Source organism: Micropterus salmoides, unplaced genomic scaffold (assembly GCF_014851395.1).
Source record: "Micropterus salmoides isolate LMB-PRFRI ecotype aquatic unplaced genomic scaffold, ASM1485139v1 Ms_hic_scaffold_16, whole genome shotgun sequence".
Taxonomy (NCBI): Eukaryota; Metazoa; Chordata; class Actinopteri; order Centrarchiformes; family Centrarchidae; genus Micropterus; species Micropterus salmoides.
The window spans coordinates 26390344-26406403 of NW_024040707.1; the positions used below are offsets into that span (position 1 = coordinate 26390344).

The window sequence follows — 16060 nt, forward strand, 5'->3', positions numbered from 1 at the left end:
AACATTATACATTTTCCCCTCATAAAAGATACGAGGGGAAAATTTTGTGCTTGCAGCTGCATTTCTTACATTTGACATTTTTTTGAAAGTAGCTTAAGCATGTCACGTGATGTGTGACTACAGTCCACCAAGGAATCTGGTTCCACAGAAGAAAAAAAAAACAAACAACATTTCTAACATGTGGCCACGGCCCAAAGTGATCCGATTAGTACAGTTCATGTACATTCACTGAATAATGAAAAAATTACCGACACTAAGATCTTTGGACATAACTCCATTATCACACTTAGAAAACATTCAAAGAGTAGTGCTAGTGCTAAATATCCCTTTCCCCACCTATAATAAAAACATGAGACAATCAGTTCTTTATACATCAACCATAAAATGGATTTATTTTACCAGAGGTCCAAACATATTTCTGTGTTGCCCCAGGATGCATAGAAGATGTCAGTGTGTCATAGGAATTTCACTTCCACTACTACAAACCAGTGTTTACAATATCTTCTTTTGCTCAACCATTGGTTTGATAATAAAGCCAAGTGTAACTCTTTTTCATGTTACACATTATCAAAATGCCTCTGCCTGTCTAACTGGCACAATCCGTAAAGGGAAAAAGAAAGAGGAAAAAGGGCCGTTTAAAAAAATAATTCCATCTTCATTTGAACAAAAAGGGACAGGAGGTGTGGTCCTGGAGGTGAATAAAAGGAGCGTAAGGCTACTGGGTAGGTTGGTTTGGAGAGAATAAAACCCTCAGCGTTTTGTTACATCATTACACTTCTCTCTCCAAAAAGAATATGGGGAGAGAAACGGAAGCATGTACAAAGCCATGCTATCAACATGTACTTTTACCTTAAGACTATATTCCTTATGTGGTTCTTGTTTGTGCTGTTGAGACAGAAACAAACTAGGAGTCTGCCGCTGCATGAAACCGGTGAGGCCCCAGCACCTGATAGTGAACATGGCTGAAGGGCCAGGTTAACAGAAGAGGAAAAGTGGGGTGAAAGTTAAAGATAAACGGAGCCAGGTTTAGTTAACATCTGTGCAACCAAACTGCGCTCCAGAAAGAGTTTTTGGGTTAAACCATCTACTGCTATCAGGTAAACATATCCCCATCAAAACCACGCTTTCCAACAGCTCTTAAATTAACTCCATTCTGGAAGATTTTTAGTTTCCCCCCTCATTACCGCCCGTCACAGACCGGGGGGGGGTAGGGTGTGTGTGTGTGTGTGTATGTGTGTATGTGTGTGTGTGTATGTGTGTGTGTGGGGGGGGGGGTGTCTTGGTAGCAGAATGTTATGTTTCACTTTAGAAAAACAAAGATCAGAAATTAGAAGTCCATACATAAGTCTGTGTTTTCTCCTCCCTCAGAAGGGGCAGCAGGTTTCACAGGGCTGCAGTTACTCAGCCACACCAGCAGGGGGTTGCTCTTTCTCTCCCCCCCCCTCACTTTAGCAGCTGGACGATGACAGCGTTGAGGAGATTGGCCTGCTGCAGCGTCTGGCTCTCGTCCGACAGCTCCTTGTTGGGGAAGGTGGTCATGAGAACAAACTCTCTGGGAGCCATGGCGGGCCGGGCCGCCACCACAAATTGGCGCAGGTCGGACACCCTGAGGGATACAACCATACATCATGACAGGAAATATGGTTTGTGTGACAGGATGAAATGTGGTCATCCACAGCTGGTATTGTTTTTCTTACACTTTTCAAAAGCAAACGCCAACCTTCTAACATAGCTACATACAGTAAATATGCTGAAACAGTTTATTATATGTTTGATAAATATTTCTTTTTTAACCCAGAGTGCTGATAAATATTTATATCAAACATAATGGGTTATTAGATTGCAATTTTCCTGGCTGATTCTTTAAAAATAAAAAAAAAGTCCAACCTGCTGATTCTGATCGCTTCTAATTTTCTTTCTTTTTAAAACCTATAACTGACAGCATACTAGGGCTGGACCCAAATATTCGATTGTTGGGTACACATTTGATTTTCATTCATTTTGAGATTTGAATATTGAGGGGTTTTTTTGACCTCCGCTCACAACAGTGAACATAACGCTCCAGTTCATGTTAAAGGGAAAACTAAATGAAGCCCTCAGCTGTGTGGGAGCACGCTAAACTGAGTAATGACAACTACAGTGTCACAATTATGGCATTTATTAACTTCCCTTAGCCTACGTTTTAAAAGTAATCAGTAAACTGTAGGCTATAAACAAACAAACATAACGAACACATTTAAATATTGTTAGGCCAATTGTAGATATTGTAGAAAGAGAACATTTAGAAGGCTTTAGTAAAAGTGAAAAGCAATTTTTGCAATGTGAACAACGTGTTGTTTTAGTTCCGCTACCGGAAAAAGCACTCATTTCGTATGCTATCCCTGGACCCACCGCCCATCTGAAATATTCCCGTTTTTTGATCTGGACCTGCTCAGCTCAGCCTCTTGCCCTCTGGACTGGCTCCAGTTCCCCCCCGCTCTGCACACACTGTGTGTACAGTATAATATTGCCAAGACAGCTGTAACTGGATTACTTTCACACTGAAGAAGACTTTAAAAACGTAATCATTCTCAGGCAGTTTCTGGATTTATCAGGAGAATCTTTTTTTCCTATGATTTCTAAATGGATTTATGGACTTCAGATATGATAGCCTCAGTCACACTGAATCTTAAAATGTGTGCAGTGTATTAGACTGCAAACTGAGGCACATGGACACAAAAGGTTTTTAAGTCACTGTTCACGTGAGCCATGTGTCAGAGCCTCTGCTGCTGCTGAAACTGCTGACCGGGTTGATAATTTTGCCAAATCACCCAAACTATAATAACGTCCTGTTGCTCTAGAACACCGACATACACCTGTCCCCTTCACATCACACGTATCTGTGGATCTATTACGAATATACTTTATAAGGTCCGCCCCACACTGGAGCTGTATGCTCACTCATGGTAATTAAGGAAAGATTTCACAGATTTGAAACAAAAAAAGACAACAACGAAAAACGTCTCGTTTCCCATTTCCCATTAGTAAATAGGGAAAACGAAAAACCAACAGTTTTTCGTTTTGATATAAAAAAAAAAAAAAAAAAAAAAACAGAAAACAATCTCGTTATCCGATTTTCTTTGTGTTTATAGATGGAAATTCAAATAAGAGTGTATAAATCTTATTCCTCAATTTTCCATTGTTTTTTTTTTCGTGACCTGTCCTTTCGTGCTGTAGCCTATATTGTGCGCATGACAGACTGTGTGGGCACGCACTTTCCTTCAACACAGAGTGCCCCCGTATGAGGTCACCGATGTCCGGACCTCAGTAATTATGTAGGCTATCCATGTATGTATAATAAAAGGAATAATGGAAAGATTAAATTGGGAGAAACAATTTTCTGCCATTACATTTCAGCTTGAAAAACAGTTCCACGCTCAGTATCCACACTTGGGGAAACACATGAAACCCTTGTGCCTGCAGTAACTGAGAGCACCGCTGTTTGCGGGCAGAGTTTTGGAAGATACATTTTGTAACTATCGGGGTGGGTGAAATAGGAAGTGTCTCCACGTTAAGAGAGACACTGTGCACATTTACGCACGAGATCCAGCAGAATAACTCAATGTTAAAATCTACCGAACCGCAAACAGCTGCTGACGTCAAATTATTAGGCTGCAATATCAACCAGAGCATTCAGCACTAACCTGCTGTATTTTATGTTGTCGTTTAGTAACAATAGTGCCCATTATGCAGTCTGTAGCCTATATGTCCTACTGGCAGTGTTCCTCCCTGTCAATAAGGGATGCTGCAACACCCTCCGCACTCCCCTTCCTGCTTGTAATTAAGTAATAGGCCATTTTCCACTGTGTTTCCACCTTGCGATGGCCTGAATTACAACAACACGGTAAGAATGCACAGGTCAAATATGTGCTTTTTGTAGTCCATCTTCATAACATTAGATATGAAACTCCAAACTCCTGACTTCAGGGTATGTGCCATAGGCCCACAACCGCTTACTTGGCTGCTTACCATAGCTTCAACAATGCAAAATTGATTAAGATTTATACACTCCTATTTGAATTTCCGATTTCCATCTATAAACACATCAAAGAAAATCAGATAATGAAATTTGTTTCGTTTTCCGTTTTTTAATATCAAAACAAAAAAACGTTGTTTCCCCGTTTCTCTGTTTACTAATGGTAATTGGGAAACAAGCAGTTTTTCCATTTTTGTTTTTTTCGTTTCAAAACGAAAATCCGTTGGCTGCAAAGTACACAGACCTTTGAGCAACACAAGCATAGTTTAAGTAAAGTGAAATCTTCATATTTAGTTAAATTTCTCTGCATTTGGAATCAAACTTAACATGTGTAGCACTTGAAGAAGGATCTATAAATACATTTTGGGCCCAAAGACTGGGACCTACCGGTCAGACGTGGTTTTCAGTCTAAATATATGCAGGTCTGCTGTCTTAAATAGGCCGGTAAACACTTCCACAGAGCTGCAGAACTGTCTAATCTAGGTTAGTGCACATGACAACTTCAAATTTAAAAGTGCTAATCAATCACCTGTGAGTATGATTGAACCTCTGGACCAGCCGGCTGCCGTCGGCCAGTCGGATCTGAATGTTAGTGACAGGTTGGGAGGGGTCGAGGCTCACAGAGGCGCTGGCTTGGGCCTCGTTGGCAGCCTGGTCCTGCTGGGTTGTGGCTGGAGCTGAAACCAACTCTGGGGTGGCACTAGAGAGGGAAGAGGAGGTGGGGGGGGGGGTGAGAATTTACTCTGACATGACACTAATATGTTGGCTGAGGCAACATCTAAAAATCTGAATAGGGTAGTTTTACCCCATTACTTACATTCAAACATTTGATAGAACCGTTACTCTGGTTTTGTTGCATTTAAGGCGCTACTTTGGCTCCGATGTAGCTGCATCTCTCTCTCTGTCTGTAGTCTCGCTCATGTCCCTGATTTGTTACTTGTCATGAGTAAGAGCCTATCAACACTTGTGAGACGGTAGCTACTCCGGTGAGCTGTGAATAACGGAATAAAACATCACAATCATACGATACGTTTCTATCTTGACAAGCAGCCCAGTGTCCCAGTTACACCACTGAAAATTCCTGACGTCACTCTGCATCACGATGTACGTATTTATAACTTTCAACTGTGACAGCGGCTCAACTATCTGTTGCACCACTAGTGTTAATGTTTTTGCCTTCTCCCCTCAGTGTTAAGGCAGCCTCTCACTGCAGATTCAGGCTATGTCAAAGTAATAACTAATGCTATAGAAGTTTATCGCTGCAGAAATGCGACAGTACTTTGTTGCAGAGAATACAAAGTTTAAGTGTATAGTAAAAGTGCTGGAGCTCAGCTATATCATTTAGGTAGGTACGAAGATTTTTTGTCACAATACAACAGGTTATGGAGTGAAATTGAGTTTTGTAACTCCCTTCTGCTACGTAGAAGACAATATACATTAATACAGAAGCAACTGTAAAAATGGTAAACAGAAATCAAATATAATCAGTGGAGCAGTGCAGAGCAATGAATTAGAGTGTAAGAGTCTGATAGCTTGGGGGGGAAAGCTGCTCTGCAGTCTGGTGGTGCAGCAGCAGAAACTTCTATATCTCTTCCCAGAATGCAGCAGGGTGAACAGGCTGTGGCTGGGTGGGTCCTGTCCTTTAGTATCCTTTGGGCTCTTTGTAGGCACCTCACCTCACCGACATCACTGAGGTTCGGGAGATGGGTACCAATGATATTCTGTTTCCAGTCAGGATGCTTTCTATTGCTTCTCTGTAAAAGCTGACGAGAACGTGGCGTGGGAATTTGGTCTTCTTCAGCTTCCTCTAGAAATACGGTGGTTTCTGAGCTTTCTTTACCAGCGTGGAGATGTGAGATGATGTTTATTCCCAGGAACCTGAAACTGTTCGCCTGCTCCACCTCAGCACCACTGATGTAGCCAGGAGTGTGTGTCTTTATCTTCTTCTTCCTAAAATCAACGATCAGCTCCTTAGTTTTGCAGACGCTGAGCAGCAGGTTGTTCTCGGAGCACCACTCTGCAAGATTATCAATTTCCTCCTGATATGAAGTCTCATCGTTGTTTGAAATCCGGCCGATGATGGTGGTGTCATCCACAAACTTCACAACAGAGTTCTCTCCATGTCGGAGATGCAGTCGTGGGTTTACAGCGTGAACAGGAGGGGGCTGAGCACACAGCCCTGGGGGGCTCCGGTGTTGAGCACTAGAGTGGAGGAGGTGAGTCCTCCAATCCGAACTGACTGGGGTGTGTTTGTGAGGAAGTCCAGTATCCAGGTGCAGAGTGTTGTATTTAAACCCAGAGTGCTGAGTTTGCTGATCAGTTTCATGGGGAGATTGTGTTGAACACTGAGCTGAAATCCACAAACATCATTCAATGTGCATATAAACAAGTGTCAGCTGCAGCTGTACAGGAATTATCAACAGGTCTGGAGCATTACTAACATTTGTGTTAATTTTTCTTATGTGCCAGAGTGCTTTAACTGTTACAGTAAGAATTATGGGTAATGAGCCACAGGTGAATGTTTATATTCTTTGTTTGATAAATCCTTGACTGAAAGTGAAAGGAGAGCACTGCTGCTTAGTTTGAGTTTTACAAATTGGACATCACGTTTGGATTCATTTCATACATTAAAAAACAAATCTAATAAAATCTGATCATAGAGCTGTGATTGTGAGTGTATAGCACATTTGTATTTTAAAGGAGGCGGTATTATGCTTTATCCCCCTCTCCTTTTTTGTGCATCTATGGAGGTTTGCAAAGTGAAAAAGCCTAAAGTCCAGCCCAAAGGGAGTTCTCATCTCCCACAGAAAACTCTGCTCTAAACTGCTTGAAAACAGCTCGTTTGTAGTCCAGCTGTTTCCCTTTCATTCATGTCACAGGGATGAAAGCTAAATGCACGTCATAACGCTCGCCAAGCGGCTAGTCTGACACGCCCTCAAAAACACCGGTGGCAAAACACTGAGCTCCAGCACACTGCTCCTCTCCCTTCCAAACACTAGCTACCCTCCAGGCAGTCAATGGACATAAAGTTGTGACTGTGATGTAGAGACAGAGCTCAGTTAAATTGTTATGGATGAAAGATACTTTTGTGACAGATTAATAACTCTTGCAGTCTACGTTGCCAAGCTGGTCGGCAACATGTACAGTTGAAAAAAAGCTGTGTTTCCTGGCTTCTCACTGGCCTGCCCTTCTCTGCTGCTCCCAACAAAGATTATTTACAGACAAGACGCATCACCCCATAGCCCAAAACGAAGCGTTCAACACAGGGTGAAAAGAGGAGCTGCAGCAATGTGCAGTATGTATTTTGAGAATTAAACCATGCAAAACTGTTCTGGTACAACCCCTAAATAGGATTTTGAACCTAAAAATGAGCTTAATACCACCTCTAAGTGTTAAAATCCCCTGATATTACTTGAAAGTTAGAGACAACTCTATCCTTGAGATTCAACAGAGTCACATGACGAATGAGAAACCAGTCATTTATGTGGAATAAGCCCACGCAGAAAGTAAACATCCAGACTGAAGATGATTCATTACCATGTAGAATAAGGAAAACTGGTTTACCAACCTTTATTTAGACCTTTGAATTGAATTTAGCCGTTGCTGTTTGTTCTGTAATATTTTGCTTAAGAGAAACAAAGCAGAAACCATACTAAATAAAACACAGACAAAACTGCTCTTCAATCTCACCTTCCTAACTTCTGTCCTTCACCTCCAAAAGCCTTGAAGGCCGTCCTTGGTTTGCTGAAGTCCTCATCCCTGTGGTCCTCCATGTCTAGATTGACCTGGCCTCCTCGAGACCGCTGCCTCAACTCCAGGGGAATCTCCCTGCAGGGTGACAATCAGGTGAACAGGGGGCTTGACCATAAGCCCTTTAAGCAGACAACAACAAAGCCTCAGAGTGAAAAAGGTGAATTACTGTAAAGCCTAGTTGACACTTCACGATTTGCCGCTTGGTGAGCGTCAGGCTGTGATCGGGAGTACTACTCAACAACGCATTAAAATGGCTCCCTGACACATCACTGCCACATCGCCAACGTCTGACAGATATCTAGCATGCCAAATTTCTGGAGAAGTTGGCCGACTCGACATCCAGCCAATGAGAGCAGGCAGCTACTTTTTCACCGCAAAACACTTTTTACTCACCTCCGGCTCTCTCTGTAGTTCAGACAGTCCCTGCTACCTGCGTATGCTGATCCATTCTTTCACCCAGATTCTTTGTCTCTATAGATGTTTTCAATGGTAACAACATAAACAAACGGTACTGCGCATGTGCATTACTCTGGCCCACTCTTAACTTCCGGCAGACTTCTGCAAGCAATCCATAACAAGTAAATAACCTTAGCTGCCAGTCGAAGAAAAGAAACGTTACTTGGCCAAACTGAATTGTGATAAGGTCACACTACCAGACCTGCTGAACAAAAACTTGAGGCAAGAATGTTTTGCTACAGACCTGTGTGATTTACCGCAGTGTTTCCCACAGAATGACAGCGTAACTGTGGCGAGCGCAGTGGGGGGATGTGCAGCGGTGTTCATGACACTAACTATTCAATACACAGACTGGTCCGCTGTCTATGTGTTTGCGGGGGGAGAGAGAGCGAGTGAGAGGAGGTGCTGAGCGAATATGCGCTGCGTGCAGCTCTGCAATCTAATACAAGTTTTCCCATCTTAAATAGTAAAAAAACAAAAAAAACAGAAATCAATATGTGGCGGTCAGTGCTGATAATGTAGTAGGCCGCCACAAAAAAATGAATGTATGGGAAACACTGTATTGGATATCACTCACCATATTAGCCGGTAAACACAAACCCAGTGATAAACAAACGGAAGTTGACTTCGGGCCAGGCGCGTCACCTTGGAATCAAAGAGTCTATCATTTCTATCTTAATAATAACGACAGCTGTTTCGCATGTAGGTCGCGTCATTTCCCATTTCCCATTTCTCGAGTGTTTTCTTGACACAACGTGGTTTGGAGACCAGCATCGGGGGACACAACCGCCATCAGCTCGCCTAGTGTGTGACCCTGTTACCGATTAGTCAACGACTTCAAGACTCCCGTCACAACAGGGCAAGTAGTGTGAATAGAACGGCCATTGGCCGAAGCTGAAAGTCGTGTAGTCTGCACAAACCTTAAGTAGCTCACAGAATCTGTATCCATATTTACATATAAACATTAAGGACAGAGTGTCCTCATGGACCTATTATGAATCTATATGTAACAGAATAATCTTACCCTCTTCTGATTGCCTCAAGGAAATTGGCATTGTTAGGATCGTTGTAGTTTCTGAGTTCACCGTTATCCAGACTGAAACCGGTCTTCCACAGCTTTAGCACCACGTTCACCTAACAGACACACACACACACACACACATTATTCATGTACTTAGAGGTCATTTGTTCAATGTGGATTGTCATCCCCTACAATTAGTCCAGGAAGAAATACTACTGAGACTTTCTTTTGAGTCTTTTTTATTGGTCTGTACTGGTACGTAGTGCTTTCACGAAATAGACACAGCCTTGCACTAGGCTTTTATACAGTATATTACTTAACAGCTAGCTATCAAAATCGAGGCATTACGAGCTTTAATGTGAGTATTGTAGTGACAAAGGTTCGCTTGCTTTAAGCAGAGTGGGTGGTCGCTGACTGAAAACAGTTTTTTCCCTGTTCCCAAAACTGGAGAAACACTTCATAGATTTTGGGGTTTAATCATGGCCATGAAGCTAAACAGTAGCAGAGGTCAATAATCCAAATGCAACACTTAACAACAGTAACCACACCCCTAAATTCTGCTATCTCCCTTCCTCCTATCATATTTAAAAATTCAGATAAATACAGACTGGAAGAGGAGTCCTTCTCCTCTCAGCAGTCAGGCAGCCTCTCACTGCAGATTCAGGCCATGCCAAAGTAATAACTAATGCTTTTGGGGTTTTATTGTGGCCAGGAAGCTACACAATAGTAGATAGCAATATACTAATAAATTCAACATTTACACTACATTCCTAAATTCTCCAAGCTCCCTTCCTCCTAGCATTTTTATAAGATGCCGCAGAGGACTGCACAGGATTACCACTGTAGCGCTCGTGTCTACGCGGGAGGTAAGAAGACACCGATTACCAACAGACTGGACACCACTGAGCATAGCAGGAACAGCCATATGGAGCTGATAGTCAGAGCTAAGCAGCCATGAGCTGCTGCTGTCAGACTCTCTGGAAACACAGAGGGTGCATCCCAAGTCTGTCAGTTGCATCCACGTTTCCCTCACTTGCATCTTTTCCTTGCAAAACCATGCAAGGAGAGAAGAAATGAGGAAATGAGTTTTTAAAGAAAATGTTGTGTATCCTCGCTCATAGCTCCTCAGAGATAGCTCCTCTGTGCACAAATAAGACCTTTGGGACAGTCTGCAAGACGGCAGACCAGAACAACTTGCGGTTCGAGTGAGGAAACGATGAAAAGAAAGACTTGAGATGCACCTATAGAGCTTTGACAGTGACTAGAAGCACATTCATGGCACTTTGTAAAGGTTTCTGTGTGGTAGCTGTGTTGAGCTAGCAGCTCAGAGAGGCTGAGTCAGTACATAGTCGCAGCCCTGTTGTTTATCATGTTAATGTTACAGACTACAGTTAACCGGTGTTCTGATATTTATTCATAGCAGCAGGTGATATGAAATACAGTTATCTCGGAGTCCCGGTTGGGTGATGAGAGTCCAAATTATTTTATTTATTTTTCCGCCAAACCTAAAATATACCTGTATTTGGCGCTTGGCGGGTGGTAAACTTGCAGGAGAATGGAGTGCCAGATCTGTTGATATGGACTGGCTACTTTGAAGAAAGAGGTCATCGTCACATGACTGGTCAATATAGAACAACATTCTATGAGATCTATGAGGGTTCCTGACTGAAGAGCCACCTAGAGGGGTTGACACCGATAATGCTAGAAACAAAGCAAGAACTGGACCCATCAGGATCTGTACTCACATCCTGCTGGCTGTTGGTGGCACGCCTCTCTCCAGCCACATAGGCGGACTCCTCCTCGGGAGCTGCGCCTAACCTGTAGCCTCCACCGAGGAAGGCCTAAGGGATGAGGAGACATTAAAAACAAAATTATAGACAACAGAATTGCCAAGAGGAAGAAGAATCACAAATATAAAAAGAAACTGTTCAGGCAAGACCAAATTAAAGTACACACACACACACACAATACAGAAAAGTCTGATATGGAAAAAATATTTAACAACACAGTGAGGGCGGTATGTCGGTACATGAGGTATACCTATATAATTTCAAAAGATATATGAAATCAGACAATACCGTTTATACCAATATAGTTTGATGTTGAGTTAATTAATGTTTCCGTAAAGTCCTGCCAGTGTTTGCTCCCCTCTGCCCCTCACCACGCAGCCCCGCCCCTCCCCCTGCGTCTGCACGCAGGCGTCCACTCACAAAGTCTCTAACAACATGGAGGGAGACACAGTGCTGGTCAACACTGCTGACCAGTCAGATGTTATTTGTTAGCGGCCTCATTGGTTTTGTTTTGATAGGCTACGTCGTCAATACACCTCCTCAACATGCAGCTCAGCTGCTGCTGTGAACGGAATCACCGGAGGAAAAGTCCAGAAGACGAGTTCTGTTTCTTTTTTGATGACTTTATCCAGCCCAGCCTACTACTGATGGAGAAAGACACTGAACATACAGGGAGGGAGAGACGGTAAAGCCTCTTTTCCACTGCACAAGCTCGCCTCGCCTTTTTTTGGTTTTCCATTGTGTAAAAGTTGTACTTGTACCTGCTACCAGGGACTTTTTTTCAAATCACCTCCGTCTTCTCTGTCTTTACAATCTGAGTAATGTTGAAACGTTTTAACTTAAATCAAGAGACAGCTGTGTGTGGGTCACTGGTGTGTGTGTGTCGCATTGAACATTACGTCGCGGCAGTTGTGTGTGGCGTCGCAATGACGACCAGCTACATTGAGGGGTACCATCTCTGGGTACTACCTGCAATGGAAAACAGAGGATGGCCAAACCGAGTCGAGTCGAGTTGAGATGGTATTGGTAATGGCGTGTTTGCAGCAGAGGTATGTTAGGTCTATGAGTGTGAGGAGAACGGAAAGAGGCGAACTCAAGATGGAGAATGAAGTATTGTTAAAACGGTGACGTAAGAAACAAGCTAAGTTGCTAAAAACAGTAAAAACATGCCTACTAAAACCGCCCCCCACTCCCCAGCCCGCTTAGCAGAAAATACAGATATATTCTGCCCAACAGTACTGGGATATGACTTTTTGGCCATATCACCCAGCCCTAAGAGTGAGGTTTACTTTACCTTGGCTTTGCTGGGCTCTCCAGGTCCTCTTCCACCCCGGTCCAGAGGCACAGCTCCATGTTCCCTGGCCCCCTTGAACAAATCCTCCACCACTTCATTGGGGCTCTTCTTCTTGGGAGGCCCAACGATCTGCTGCCCACTGCGCTCTGATCCCCCCGCAAAAAACCTGGCATGGTGTGAATAAAGATGTAAGGAAGTCTTCCACAATGAAAGTAAAAGAATAGACACAAAAAGAGGAACCAGCTAGGGTGCCTATAAACCTTGTGATAGCAACAAGCTAAAAACAAAATAACAGAAACTGTGCATGGCACACTGTGCAAGATGGGTCTAATAAAGCCTCGAGTTTATGATATAAATTTTGAGGTGTGGTGCAATTAATATCTGGTGACTCACTACAATGTAATTAAAAAGATGCAAGAAGAGACATTTCATCAACTTGCATCATCTCACATGTTTTGAAAAATGAGACAAAACAATAAACAAGCATCGGCCACAGTGCTGACATTTTATATGCATCAAAAAACATGAAATTTAATTTATGTACAACATCATAATTGACACTAGATAACATAATTAATGTTCTTTAGTTCAGCTTGCTTACTGACTGTAATTTAAAATGCACTAAAAAGGACATTAGCAATCCCACACAGTCCCTTGACAACCAGTCTGCTGCACTGCCCCAGCAACGGAATCTGTTGATGCTGCAGAAAAGCATGAATGACAAGCTCACAGTGAATGAGGTGAGACCAAAAATAATTTGGTGCATTCTGGAATCACCCTGCTAGGTGTGACTTTTCACCATCCAAACACTGTGAGCATGTACAGCTCCGGCAGACAGCCATGACTACAACTGTCACAACCATTTAGGAGGATGAGAAAGACCTCCAAAGGCCACTGTTACAACACACAATCAAGTGGGTGGTGACTTTATTAACCTGAGTCCACTTTAATCCCTCTGAAGTTTCCTTGAGCATAACACTCAATCCCTATCAGGATCATGATTGATTTTTTTTTAATAACTAATCTAACACTGATGCCTGATTTTCTCGAGGAGGAGAAAAAGGGCTCAGCGGCTCTTATACATAAATATAATACTGCCCTTCTCCAGGCACTGAGAGTAATGTGAGTGACACGTTTGTTAAAGATAGATAAAACAGACAATACTGGATATTAAACTTACCTTTGGCCTTCCTCCTCATCACTCTCCTCCTCTGCCTCATGCATCAGATCTCTGAAGGAGGTCACTCTGGGCTGAGTGCTGATGATAGAGAAAAATAAAGAGTTAATGCACTGCGATCTTGCAAAATTACATTGATGATGAGCAACAAAGTTTACTGCTACACCGGATATAATTATGACCCAGGACTGATGGGCTTTACACCGATAAAGAAGTAGCCTGTAAGTGTGCCATTAAATACAAATGTGCTGTTATTAATAAAATGCCTTCATCACAAACATCACCTTGGCCCTGCAGACCGGGACACTGAGGAGCCTCCCTCAGGTGGAGGAAGAGTCACTATGTCGTCATCAGCTCCATCCTCAAAGAAACTGGCGAGTGCGAGCTGGAGACAAAATTCATCTGACAATGTCACAACAACATCCTGACAGACAGTTTACCAACCGCGTCTTCATTACCTAACAAGTGCTATGTGTTACTGATCACCTTTCAAGCAGTGAAGCAGCACTAAAAGTGAGATAATTTTGATCTGTGTGACTTCTGGAGTCCGGGACCCCCAGCACATACAAGTATTTCGACCACAGGAGCCCAGCTAGTGGATGACTTTGATTTCTCTCTCATTTACATGTGCAGCCGCTAGTCAAGTGAGAAAACTAAATTCATGTGTTAACCTCCACAAATAAAGAAAGAGGGGATTAATATGAATCTTTATTTTTGTTAAACCGTAACGTAAATACTTCAACGAGACAACTGATCCTGCAGGAACGTTATTACAAGTTAACCAGGGTTGATTAAGTGAACATTAAGCTAGCATCCCATCGTTACACGCTAACTCTAGCTAAAACGGCTCAATGGACTCACGGGAGACTGACGTTAGAAAATATTTTTTGGTAACCTGCTATGTAACGGCACGCCGGGTAAGGACCTTCTTGTAACGGTGGCTGTGCCAGCTAACTAACTGCACAACAGTCTTGTTGTTGGTGACAGAAAGCGGTAAAGCCATTGTCAAAGGGTGACTTGCACAAATTACCGGCAACACAGGCTAGCGTTAGCCGCCATGCTATTAGTCTCACACGTCATGTCACCTCTGTTTGCTTTTGATGTCTTATTGCACCGTCCACCGTGACTCAACGGAAACATGCAGAGAAGCCGTACCTGCAAATTCCAGCCGGCAGACTCCAGGAAAAACCGGGCCCTCTCCTCATCGACATCAGTAACAGCGACGAACTCCCTCACGGACTCCTCTTGGCTCGCCATTTTGATTTGCTCCTCCACGGCTCGTCCGCTTCCACCTGAGGAAACAAGCAACAGATTATGGTTCCTAGCAGGTTATAACCGGCAGACATAACGAAAGAGACTTAGACAAGCATATTAAAATGAAATAAGTTTGAAAACGTGCGGATTAAAACACGTTTGTATTTGTTTTTTAAAAGAATGTGCGCGACTCTGTTAATTAAAATTGCCCACAGTCTATTTTAGATCATCAGGATGTGCTGCACTGCTCAAATTGTTTTGACCACTAGGTGGCAATGTATCCACAGGTTACACAAAATTATTTTTTCTATTTAATTGATGACGTTCAGATGAATTAATAGGCCCAACAATAATATAACCATACAACAAAATGTTATACAGTAAGGGACACGTTAATATTGATTCGAGATAAAGATGGATCAGAACAGGACAAATAAAATATTTTAAAACAAAAGGAGCAGAAAACACATTTTATGAGAGAGATATAAATAAATTAGTAGGCTACATAGCCTATAAACTAATAGTATTTTTACTGAGTAATTTGCCAAAATTTTAGGGCGGTTTTAATAGCTTTTTTGTTTGGCAACAATTTAGAGACAGAGTCAAAGACATATTGTAATTCAATACAAAACAAATGAAAGTTGGGAGCGCTTTGAAGCATTGTAGCGTTATGTGTATAAAATTAGATGATTAGATAATTGATGATCATTGATGAGTTGTGAGTCAGTATTACCATTTAGAAACAAGACCATATCTGCTAATATGGGTATTACACAAAATAACAACAACTCATGACAACTCATGAGCAAGACGCACCAGCATGCATGGGTGCATATCACTGCAGAAAATACTTACATTTCTGTAGGCCTATGCCCTGTGCATATAATTTACAAAAGATATGTTGAAGGGCTTTTCACTATTTTTTTTTATCTCCAATAAAATCATGTAACTAATGATTACACGCTTATCACCTTTGCTTAGGCTATATACAGTGATTAATGATATTCTTGATAGTAGACTAAATAATGCTGCTAATTGGTACAGAATATATTGCATATATACTTTATAGTTTTATCATCTACCGGGTCTGCTTTAATGCATCTGAATTTCTAGGTTATTTTTCTTGCTGCTTATAGACATTATGGTTTTCGGCTCATCTTGTCTTACTTCTCTGAGCCCATCCCATCTCATCAAGATGTGACACCTCAGTGCGAGACCACAGAGCGCCTAACACAGCAATCAGATCTTAATCTGCATCTTATCGCACTTTTCAGCTTTGTCTTCTTTGCAAGACTACCAT

The 16060-nt window shown here is 42.3% G+C and overlaps 1 protein-coding gene across 1 annotated transcript; it reads right to left on the bottom strand.

Moving 5' to 3' along the window:
* Positions 1 to 362: 362 nt before the first annotated feature.
* nsfl1c (NSFL1 (p97) cofactor (p47)) lies at positions 363 to 14816 on the bottom strand. The gene is made up of 9 exons (XM_038723136.1): positions 14662 to 14816; positions 13791 to 13891; positions 13510 to 13587; positions 12330 to 12495; positions 10991 to 11086; positions 9249 to 9358; positions 7706 to 7843; positions 4545 to 4715; positions 363 to 1606 (listed from the first exon to the last, which is right to left on the bottom strand). The coding sequence occupies exons 1-9, from the start codon at positions 14761 to 14763 to the stop codon at positions 1444 to 1446; spliced, it is 1125 nt and encodes a 374-aa protein (XP_038579064.1). The 5' UTR covers positions 14764 to 14816; the 3' UTR covers positions 363 to 1443.
* Positions 14817 to 16060: the final 1244 nt, after the last annotated feature.

What these genes read in the sequence shown, in the direction of transcription:
- nsfl1c (XM_038723136.1), bottom strand. Translation starts at nt 14,763, where the DNA reads ATGGCGAGCCAAGAGGAGTCCGTGAGGGAGTTCGTCGCTGTTACTGAT. An exon ending in TCCCGGTCTGCAGGGCCAAG is followed by an intron (nt 13,588 to 13,790) that starts GTGATGTTTGTG and finishes CTCTATCATCAG; the next exon opens with CACTCAGCCCAGAGTGACCT. An exon ending in GAGAGCCCAGCAAAGCCAAG is followed by an intron (nt 11,087 to 12,329) that starts GTAAAGTAAACC and finishes CTCATCCCTTAG; the next exon opens with GCCTTCCTCGGTGGAGGCTA.